At 28.0% G+C, this 12286-nt stretch overlaps 1 protein-coding gene across 3 annotated transcripts; it reads right to left on the bottom strand.

Annotated features, from left to right (window-relative positions):
* Nucleotides 1–2522: 2522 nt before the first annotated feature.
* On the bottom strand, nucleotides 2523–10646 carry LOC132935857 (uncharacterized). Of its 3 annotated transcripts, none has more exons than XM_061002496.1 (18): nucleotides 10397–10646; nucleotides 7322–7515; nucleotides 7037–7237; nucleotides 6846–6971; nucleotides 6680–6763; nucleotides 6254–6352; nucleotides 6097–6180; nucleotides 5671–5769; nucleotides 5514–5597; nucleotides 5088–5186; nucleotides 4931–5014; nucleotides 4505–4603; nucleotides 4348–4443; nucleotides 4194–4253; nucleotides 4020–4091; nucleotides 3700–3950; nucleotides 2744–2921; nucleotides 2523–2668 (listed from the first exon to the last, which is right to left on the bottom strand). In XM_061002496.1, the coding sequence occupies exons 1-18, from the start codon at nucleotides 10408–10410 to the stop codon at nucleotides 2538–2540; spliced, it is 2055 nt and encodes a 684-aa protein (XP_060858479.1). In that variant the 5' UTR covers nucleotides 10411–10646; the 3' UTR covers nucleotides 2523–2537. The 3 variants fall into 3 exon arrangements, with proteins under 3 accessions (XP_060858479.1, XP_060858477.1, XP_060858478.1); XM_061002494.1 differs by lacking the exon at nucleotides 10397–10646 and adding an exon at nucleotides 7609–8161; XM_061002495.1 differs by lacking the exon at nucleotides 10397–10646 and adding an exon at nucleotides 7609–8161 and having other exon boundaries at nucleotides 4348–4431.
* Between the last annotated feature and the right edge of the window lie 1640 nt (nucleotides 10647–12286).

Below are 12286 nucleotides of genomic sequence, written 5' to 3'. Positions count from 1 at the left end.
GTAAACAAATACTGCCGTCTAGTAGTATCAAGCAGTGTGGGCCGCCGCCGTCGTATTACGTATATATAATATATATATATATCGTATTAACATATACGTTAATATTACGCGCGCTCTCAGTTTTCGTAAATATTTCGCACGGGTCGTCGCTATAGTAGTATATATTATTTATATAAATATACTACACGAGTGCGCCGTGTTCATTGACACGTGAAATAAAATTATACTATACTAGTATTATCATAGAAACCCACTACAGGGTGTAGTGGTCCCCGCGCCAGCAGTTTCGGGGCTAGCGAACTTCGATTCCACAAGCGCAGTCGAAGAGGAAAGTCGTCGTTAACAGTCAAGGAATTCGATTCAAGCCAAGCCGAACACCCGTGCAGACCATCCAGAGCATCCCGTAGAAGAAGAAAAAAAAAAAATCAGTAAATATAAAAAAAAAAAAAACCATGGCAAGGATCATTGTAACTGCGATACTGTGAGCAAAATATAAACAAATACAACTGACATTACCGTCTACACTAGAGCTACCTATAACTGAATCTCATTTATCAATTCCTGAATTATTCAGAACATCCAAGTTAAGCGTAGTGTACATCCAACAGAATCTCGTATTTGTGACCCGTATACCCTTATTGTCAAACCTTTGGTTTAACCTGTTTCATAATATTCCACTTCCGATACCTACAAATAAAGGTAATATAGTAATCATTGAACCACAAGCTCAGTACTTGGCAATAAGCGATACTAATGAATATCATTTTAGTCTAACCGAAAATCAGTATGAAAAATGTGAAACATTGTTCTCTTTTAAGTTATGTGTAAATCCTGAGGCAATCAGTAAATTTATACACCAGGAAAATTGTGAGGTATCTTTGTACAATTCCCCGTATCAAACGATAGGAGCGTGTAATTTCAAATATCTAAGCCTAAATACTACTATCTGGCATAAGCTTTATCTGCAAAACGCGTGGTTATATTATTGAATTTCGCAGGCAGTGACAGTAACATGCTCACAAAACTCTAGCAGAATTCTACTAACAGGTACAGGAAAAATTCAAATTTCCGATAATTGCGTTATATATACAGAAAATCTGATCTTAACACCATCGAGAACCCTATCATCAGAAATTCATAAAGATTTCGTTCCAGAAAATCCAAATCTGCACGCAATGTTAAAAATACCAAAATTAATTAACAGTCATGTCCCCGAGCAAATAGATACAAATAAATATTTTAAAAATTTTAATCAGTTAGCTGAAGATGCCGAAAAACTGAAAGAATTATCTAAAATGTACAACGATACCAAAATATTTGTAAATCCAGACCATCATTTTATTATAGTATATATTATTGTCATTTTAATAATAGCAGTAAGCCTGTACATGTTGATTAAATATAAGTGTAATCTACCCCGACTCTACAGACCGGAAGTAGCAGAGTGTGTGCAACCCATACACTCCTCTACAAATTCTAAAAGCTTCAGAGCATCGGAACTCACGGATGAAGTGAAACATGGTGATCATTAGACCCCCATGTTTCATGTAGTCCGGGGGGTGTTGTGAACCCCTGTCTGTATGCTATACACAGTATGATATATAGTAATAGTATAATATAGAATAGTGTGTAAGCATATTAATATGTGAACAGGCAGAGTCACACGGGCTAAGGGAATTCGCTGTGTGGACAGTTTTGAGCCCGAGCGAGCCCCTACCGTGTCTCGCCGTCTGTATAAGAGTTAGTGTAGTACTGTCAGACCATCGAGCAGAACCTCTGTTAATCTTTTAAGTCTAATTATTTAAATCTAAGTATTCTGTACAACTGATTATATTAATAAAGTATTAGTGATAACTCCTACAACACGTATTTCTTATTAGCGAACAAACTCGGTTTTGGAGACGTCCATAACAACCCTAACAGCACCGGAACTCTTAAGGAAATCCCAAGGAACTTCTGACGGAACTTTAGGGAATATAGAAGGAACTCCTATTTTATTCCTTATGTATTCCTAATGTCCGCACCTACGGAATTCCATTTGGAATAATCTAAGGAATTCCATAAGGAAGTACTTTATGAATTCCGTAATGAAGTACCTAAGGAAATCCATAAGGAATTACCTAAGGAATTCCTACTTAACATTGTGTATTACATTAAATGAATTCCGATGGAAAGTTCCCACAGAGCTCCAAACCACAAGACTTCACCTTCTCCATCCTCCAAATTTTTCACAATAATAATATAATATATAAAAAACAACTTCAAGAACCAATAATTATACAAAATACAAAATTTAAAGAATGGTATTAGTAATTTTTAAATTGAAACCATAAACATTTCATATAATATTATGGTTGACCAGTTTACCACTAAACTCTATAACACAGTAACACACACACACACACACACACACACACACTCTTAGTAATTTCAATTATGTAAGAGTTTGACAGTTTGAGATGAATTTTTATATTTATTATTAAATACTATATACAATATAATATGGGTATAACATTCTTATATTTAAAAGTAAATTTTTAATCCATATTATTTTCTAATTGTTTTTGAATCAGACTTTGTAGTCTATCGGTTGAGTGACGTAACCAACCAGTTACAGATTTTTGAACAATATCATCTGTATAATTTGGGTAACAGGTTCTTCCAACATCTAAAAAATTTAACATATTATCAATCAAAAAGTTATTTAAGATAGAGTACACACTGATTTAATAACAATACATACCACATATTATTTGAAACAGTTTAAGTTTGATTAAAGCCAACTTCGGAGAGGAACATTTTTTAAATGCTTTCCCAGTAAATGATATTTGTGTAGATAACTCGGTCGAAAATAATTTTTGTAAGCAGCTCTTTATAAAATGTGATATGTCTACTCCTCCAAATGTTTTAATTCGTTTTATCTATAAAATAAATTACATTAATTATAGGACAAGGAAAGACAAAATACATAATTTTTAATTAAAAAACATTTAATTTTTATTTATGATTGTTCTGTTTGCCCATGTATGTACTTGATACTACAAATAAACAATTTACTATGCCAAGAGCTCTTCAAATAAGTTTAAAATTACAATTATATGTGTAGATAGGTAAATAAACACACCACTATAGAAAAAAAAATAAGTAGGTACCTATTATTGTGAATAAAAAAAGGATTAGAAAATAATATTTAAATTACTTCAATTAATTATAATAGTAAGTTTATAACTCTATATCACAGATTTAAGAATTTATTATTAAAAAGTAAGATTAGAAGCAGTGGTGGTCACATGGTGTGGTGAGGAGAGGGGGATATATTCCCCACATGGCTTTTTTTCAATGTCTATTAGCTGATAAAGTGGTAACCATAAATTATATTTTTAATAATTAAATAGTGAATATTAAAAATCAGCCATACGGGCCCCCCCTTTTGACAAAACCACTGATTAGAAGTATATTACTAAATATAAAATATAATTATACAGTAACACCTCTCAATTACAGATCCTCTATAATACAGAATCCTCTTTATAACGGAAATGTCAAGAGTGACGGTTCAAATATATAAAATATCAGATATTTCTATAGCAGAACATTCTTTTCACTGGAAAAATTTGTTTGACCCAAGTGATTCTGTAATATAGAGATTTTACTGTATCTCAAAAAGTTTGTGTCCATGTTAAAATATTAAATACGTACAAAATTCATTTTAAAATCATTATTAAGTAATTTTTCTTCAACTTCCATAACTTTTTCTTTATTAGGCAATGGAAAGTATTCAGAAAACTGCATGGAAAACTGTTCAGGTATTGGTTCAAATAAATCTGTTGATTTAATACTCGTTAGATGAGCTATAATTTCTTTCTGATTTTCTAATATCATACAATTTTGCATTTTTAAATGAGCATTTGAACGCAGAATATGGTTTAATGATTTAGACATCCAACATTCTATATGATAAAAAAAGTTATTATATTGTATTTGGGATATAAATTAATAAAATATGTAAAAATAATTACCAAAATTCATTTCAGTTTGCGAAGATCTGAACATCTCATTTGAGTAAGATGGAGTTGAATTATTCTTGCGCTCTATAATTATAGAACAAATAATTAATCAATTTAGAAATAATCTAGATTATTAGTTACTTAGTTTTAACTAGCTAGTTAAAACTATGTATGATTTATAATTACTTTGAGAAGAGCTGTTAATTTTATTTTCAAATTTTGAATTTGGATGAAATTCATTTTGGACTAAAATATGAATAAATATCACAAAAAAAAAAAAATTAATTAATTAATTAGTTGTATATGAATAACAATAATACTTTTATAAAATTAAAATTACCTTGTAGTTCATTTGGAGAATTTACTATAGCTTCTAAAAACATCTCAGCATTGTCCTTCTGTGAAGATTTGTTTAAAGAGGTGCCTGGAAATAAAACTATTAATAATATCACAAGAGAACTGAATAAACATATTTATAATATCTTAAATGTAACTACCTTGATTTTTAAAAGATCCATGTACAGTATCATGAATCAATTTTGAATGTTCTTTAGAATAAGATCTTTGTATTGATTTTGTAGGAGTTGAAAACATGTCTAAAAAATAGGAATATCTTATTTTTAGAGATTTTCTCTTAAAAGAAATCATGAATTATGTGTATTATTGTGTATAATTAATGTATATAATTCAGTTGATTATATTTGACCCTTAATATACACCAAATATAAATTAATAATTCAAGAAATTGTATTGTTATTAATACACATCATTCATAATTACATTTAAGATAAAAGCTGCTTATTATATTTTTATAATTTAAATTTGACTAAGGTCTATTTTGGACTAAAAAAATTAATAAATATTAATAATAAAAAAAATAATGAGCTGAACTTTACTATTATATGAATCAATAAATTATTTACTTTGTAGTTTATTTGGAGTTTGGACTATAGCTTCCGAAAACATATCAGGATCATCCTCATGCAAAGATTTGTTTAAAGAGGTACCTGGAAATAAAACTATTAATAATATCACAGGAGAACTGAATAAACATATTTATAATATCTTAAATGTAACTACCTTGATTTTTAAAAGATCCATGTACAGTATCATGAATCAATTTTGAATTTTCTTTAGAATAAGATCTTTGTATTGATTTTGTAGGAGTTGAAAACATGTCTAAAAAATAGGAATATCTTATTTTTAGAGATTTTCTCTTAAAAGAAATCATGAATTATGTGTATTATTGTGTATAATTAATGTATATAATTCAGTTGATTATATTTGACCCTTAATATACACCAAATATAAATTAATAATTCAAGAAATTGTATTGTTATTAATACACATCATTCATAATTACATTTAAGATAAAAGCTGCTTATTATATTTTTATAATTTAAATTTGACTAAGGTCTATTTTGGACTAAAAAAATTAATAAATATTAATAATAAAAAAAATAATGAGCTGAACTTTACTATTATATGAATCAATAAATTATTTACTTTGTAGTTTATTTGGAGTTTGGACTATAGCTTCCGAAAACATATCAGGATCATCCTCATGCAAAGATTTGTTTAAAGAGGTACCTGGAAATAAAACTATTAATAATATCACAGGAGAACTGAATAAACATATTTATAATATCTTAAATGTAACTACCTTGATTTTTAAAAGATCCACATACAGTATCATGAATCAATTTTGAATTTTCTTTAGAATAAGATCTTTGAATTGATTTTGTAGGAGTTGAAAACATGTCTAAAAAATAGGAATATCTTATTTTAAGAGATTTTCTCTTAAAAGAAATCATGAATTATGTGTATTATTGTGTATAATTAATGTATATAATTCAGTTGATTATATTTGACCCTTAATATACACCAAATATAAATTAATAATTCAAGAAATTGTATTGTTATTAATACACATCATTCATAATTACATTTAAGATAAAAGCTGCTTATTATATTTTTATAATTTAAATTTGACTAAGGTCTATTTTGGACTAAAAAAATTAATAAATATTAATAATAAAAAAAATAATGAGCTGAACTTTACTATTATATGAATCAATAAATTATTTACTTTGTAGTTTATTTGGAGTTTGGACTATAGCTTCCGAAAACATATCAGGATCATCCTCATGCAAAGATTTGTTTAAAGAGGTACCTGGAAATAAAACTATTAATAATATCACAGGAGAACTGAATAAACATATTTATAATATCTTAAATGTAACTACCTTGATTTTTAAAAGATCCACATACAGTATCATGAATCAATTTTGAATTTTCTTTAGAATAAGATCTTTGAATTGATTTTGTAGGAGTTGAAAACATGTCTAAAAAATAGGAATATCTTATTTTAAGAGATTTTCTCTTAAAAGAAATCATGAATTATGTGTATTATTGTGTATAATTAATGTATATAATTCAGTTGATTATATTTGACCCTTAATATACACCAAATATAAATTAATAATTCAAGAAATTGTATTGTTATTAATACACATCATTCATAATTACATTTAAGATAAAAGCTGCTTATTATATTTTTATAATTTAAATTTGACTAAGGTCTATTTTGGACTAAAAAAATTAATAAATATTAATAATAAAAAAAATAATGAGCTGAACTTTACTATTATATGAATCAATAAATTATTTACTTTGTAGTTTATTTGGAGTTTGGACTATAGCTTCTGAAAACATATCAGGATCATCCTCATGCGAAGATTTGTTTAAAAAGGTGCCTGGAAATAAAACTATTAATAATATCACAGGAGAACTGAATAAACATATTTATAAATTATATAATATCTTAAATGTAACTACCATAATTTTTAAAAGATCTATATACAGTGTCCTGAATCAATTTTGATTTTTGAATTTGGACCAGATTGCTGGAAATCTCAGATGTTTCACTATGTTTCAATTTTTTTGACCGTAATTTTTTGCCGACTAAGTTAAAAAAAAACCCATTTTGAAATTAATCAAGTTAACTAATTTTATATTGATTGTCATACTTTGTTGTATCATTGGAGGAGTTGGATAGTCATCAATCAATGTGTTGTTACAATTTGTTTCATCCTCACTACTAGAAGATATTTTTTTTCTGGCTCTAGATTTTCGTTGGGTTTTTTGAGTATCTTCATATTCGGTATTTACTTCAGATAAATTATATTGTACAGCATCACTCATTTTTTTATTAGCTTTTTCAAAATTATCTGAGGAAATAAAAATATTTATTAAACTAGGTATTATATTATGATATAAAATAATATTAAAATTATATAATATAACAGTCTCACCACTTGACCCAATAACTTTTAGTACATCCCAGCTTTGCCAAGACTCTTTAGGTGAACTCATTGTAGCCACCATTTTATTATACTGATTTTGGTTATTTACATGAACAGGGAATACACATTTTTTTTTATCTTCTGACAGCCATCTAATTGGAACTACTTGGACACCATCAAGGAATTCAACTACTTGAAATTTACTATAAGTAAATAATAGCATTAGATACAGTATAATATTGTTATTATTACAATTAAGAAATACCTTATACCAATTACAATTTACTTTAACTTACTTAATACAGAAATGTATAACGTAATATGATTTATTATCCATCTTTCTTTTACAACTGTATATTATTGAATAAGGAGTAAGGAATAAAGAATAAAGAAATATTTAGATTATAGAGGTTTTTACAAAGTGTTGGATAAAATAAAGTTAGGTAATATGTATAAAATGAATGTAAGTAGATATTAATGTGTACAATGACAAATTATTAAATATTTTATTAATGTTCAGTTTTGTCGGTGTGGAGTATAGGAAACGCAGCTGTTGAATTAGTATCAGGTATGTTGTAAGAAAAATATTTACACATTACTGAGCTTACTGGCCACATTTTATAATTATTAGACAAATTATTTACTTCAAATATATTCAAAAGTGAGGATCGACATGGTACAGTATATAAGTCTCGTTTTTCCAAATACTCTTTTCCAATTAAAAAATATTGTTTAGTTTTATTATTGTACACTATGTTTTTCACTAAAGCAATTATATTTTCTTTAATACCAACACAATTATTATTTATATCATCAACTTTCAAAGTAAAACTATAAAAATATGCTTCTTTAAATTGAGTACAAAAAAAAAAACCATCAAATAGAGGTCCATCACTGTGCTCTTTTTTATACTTAATTTCATTATTATTTATTATTTTTAAACAATCAATTTTCAAATTATTTTCTATCTCTGTATAGCGTCTAGCTATTTGTTGTAATGGCTTATCGTCTTTACGAATTTTTTTTTTCAATTTTCCTAAGTAGTTTTCAAATCTATATGCACTAAAATTATCTAAAGGTCCAAATTGTTCTACATCATCAACTAAATGTAACAACCCATGTACATTATAACTAATATTATGACTTCCATAAAGAGACTTAAATGATGTTACAAAATGTGATAATAATTTCCTAGCATAATTAATGAATTGTGCATTTTCGCAATACATTTTAGAACTTAAAATTGTCATAACGATGTTAAGAGTTAAAAAATTGTTATAGACATCTGAACGCAGTACATTTTTAAATACTACAGGTCCAGTATAGTTAAGCAAAAGTCGAAATTCTGTGCCTTTCCACTGCCTAAAATACAACAATGATCTTGGTTTTCTTTGGAATTCTAAGGGAACATTATGTCTGATGTTTTCAAGAGTGTCAGATATTAGTTTAATACTTTGGGATGATAATAGAACATTCAGTTCACCAGTATGCCATAAATTTATCATTTTTTTAAACACACCCAAATTAACTAAATGCAAATAATCATATGGAACATTGCATACAAGTCCAAAACCCTGTAACTTTTCAAGTGGACTTGTACCTTGATGATAATCAGTGTCTTTATGTTCTAAGAAATCTATGTCAGTCCTTTTATTACCAATAAAATCAGGAAAACACACTCTATTTCTTATATATTCACCCTCAACATCACATTTAGAGCAGCTAGAATAACCACTGTGATGTTTGACATTCATAATGTAAGCTTTTGCAGGTGCGTCAGCACAAAAAATTTTTACACAAACATTATATTGTTGTCCTTTATAAGTTAAGCCACTACCGATTAATTGATTAGTTTCACTAATAAAGTCATCCAAATATTGATGAATGTCAGATGGCTTTTTATTGTAACCATGATATAAGCCAATTAGAAAGACATAATTTGTTTTAAATATACTACCTAAAATTGGCCAAAATTGACTATTTGATGATTTACTTATAGGTAATCCATCTATATTTATAATTAGATCAAGTTGGTTGGACTCATTTTCCTGTTGGTTAATTACAGTCAAATACTTTAAAAGACATTTTTTTAAGCCATTATGCCAATATAAACCTGGATGAACAATTCTTATTTCAGTCGACCGTGGAGTTTGAAGTAAACTTCTAGCATCAAGAGGAAGACTTTTAAAATCATTACTATTATGGTAATGCAGTATTTTAAGTAAACTAGAGATAGATTTCAAAGGAATTTTTTCGTTAATAGCCCAAGCACTAAGTTTTTCATGTATAGATGATAATGAATCAGAATCATTTAAATTGCGCATTTCCGGTTCAATAGATACATTAGAAGCACTTGAAGTAAATGAAAAGTTATTACTTGAAAATTCATAAAAATAATTGGGTGTATAATTATATGAAGAAGTGTTGTGAACATTAATGTCGTTATCAATACCATTTGAAACAGAAAACACATCTAAAGATTCAGTATTTTTAGGTTTATTTGAATTTTGAATATTATACGAAACAGGACTTATTGAAGGAGTTGATACAGTTTCAATATTATAATTTGAAATGTTTAAATCATGATCAATATTCAATAATTCGTGAGCTATCCTTCGTCTACATTGACGTTTTGAAATATCATTGTAATTTTTCAATGATCTGAAATAAAGTCATTTGATAAGTAGACTTATAATTACAAACTGAGAATATATAAATATAAAAGTATAAATAAAATTAAAGAGTTCATGGCTTTTTTTATGTTTTACTCACATTCAAACAGAAAAATAAATACTATTATCTAATATTATATTATATTTAAATAATTAAGTTAATAGCTAAGTTAGGGTAATATAGGTACAAAATATATTGTACCTAAGTACCTAATAAGTTGTATTCCATAATATTTTTTATTTATTAAAATATTGCTATTGGATAAGCTGGTCACATGAAAAATGTTTATAGCAGATCCATATGTTAACGAGTACCTAGGTAGTAGGTATAAGTAGTAATATTAGTTATACCTACTATTTAATATTCTAAGATACAATAATATATTTAATTAACACATTTTATACATCTTACCGATTTCCAGACATGGTACTATAACAAAATATATATAAATATATATAATAAAATTACACTGTCACACTGATCACAATCGCACTGCAGTATACCGTAGTACCGTACTACAGACCACTAGACCAGACTTTTGAAATCGTGATCTGCTTACTGCTATAGTGCTCACGCCTCACACGATAGTACATTATTAGTACGACACTCGGCAGCTATAGCGACGGCCGTTGGCCGGTCGATTATCGTTATCATAATATGATCGTAATATATAGATACCGGGAATCCCTGTACACAATTCCATGTAGGTTTTTAAATATAGACACTGTGTGAATTTGCCGAATCGGCTGATTGTGGTCTTGAACACGGTCACCAATGGTGGGGGGGGGGGGCATACTTGAAATAGGAATGGTAAACAAGCCTTCCCCATTCCCCGCGCCGTGTATCCCGTATACCGTGACAGTAAACGTTTTCATAATATTATCGTAATACCTACGGATAAACAAGGAGTAGTTCGTGGGTCCAAACATAATATATAGGATGTCGACGCACAAATGCACAATTTGTTTTCTCTCTCCAACCGGTCCGAGTGAATAGTGTTATGAATATGTCTGATCAAATTACTAGTTTAACACCTAAGAAAATATCTAAATTCTAGGTGCGCACACGTTGGCGTATTATCCGTATAGGTTAAAATATTTCGTAATTTTAACTAATTACGATAACTTTTTTTTCGAAATCTTCAGTTAGTCAGCTGATTGCTGATAGGTATTATTATTCTTTAATATTTATTAGTATTATTACGTATTATAGTTATTACACCTTAAATGTATACGAGCACAAATTTGGCCAATTATGCAGTGTCGGTCTGGTACTATTAAAGAACCCCAAACGTATTTATCTATATTCCATACATATGTTTTACTTGGAGTTCGAAAAAAAGTCCGAACACAATAATAATTATTGTAATACTTAATTACCTAACTAAACAGAAAAAAAGTCCTTGTTAATATTTTTTTTCAAAAAAAATATCTTGATTTATTAATATTATAAATAATATAGGCAATTTAAAATTAATTATAATACTTAAAAATAATGGGTTATTAATTATATAAAAAAATGATTGATACCTATAAGAATAATGACGTAATATATAATTAAAAACTAATAATTAGTTATAACGTAGTTTAGGAAGTCTTTCAGATTTCCCAAGGATTTCCTACAGGAATTCCGAAACCGGAATAAAACGGGAAAGTCTTAAATTTATAGAGGGTAGTTTAGGAAGTCCTTCAGATTTCCCAAGTATTTCCTACAGGAACTCTGAAACCGGAATAAAACGGGAAAGTCTTAAATTTATAGAAGGTAGTTTAGGAAGTCCTTCAGATTTCCCAAGGATTTCCTACTGGAACTCCGAAACCGGAATAAAACGGGAAAGTCTTAAATTTATATAACGTAGTTTAGGAAGTCCTTCAGATTTCCCAAGGATTTCCTACTGGAATTCCGAAACTGGAATTGAACGGGAAAGTCTTAAATTTATATAACGTAGTTTAGGAAGTCCTTCAGATTTCCCAAGGATTTCCTACTGGAATTCCGAAACTGGAATTGAACGGGAAAATCCCGAGGAGTTCCGGTGCTGTTAGGGAATATCATTAAATAATTTGCAAATTTTCGAAATTTTTGACAAAATTTAAACTTAAAATGCTTAAAAAAATATTGTAGCGATGTATCTTTAATATTTTTGAATTTCTATTAAAACAACTAATAAAAACCTTGCAAAACAAAAAACATTTTTTTCTATATAAAAAAAATAAAAACAAAAAAAATTTAATATTGAAAAGTCTAAATAAATTTATAAATTTATAAATAGCTCAAACCCAGTCAAAATATGATAATACCTACATT

This window comes from Metopolophium dirhodum, chromosome 1 (genome assembly GCF_019925205.1).
Source record: "Metopolophium dirhodum isolate CAU chromosome 1, ASM1992520v1, whole genome shotgun sequence".
NCBI classification, from domain to species: domain Eukaryota; kingdom Metazoa; phylum Arthropoda; class Insecta; order Hemiptera; family Aphididae; genus Metopolophium; species Metopolophium dirhodum.
Note: the sequence above shows the minus strand (reverse complement) of the source record. Positions and strands in the feature narration are given on the sequence as shown.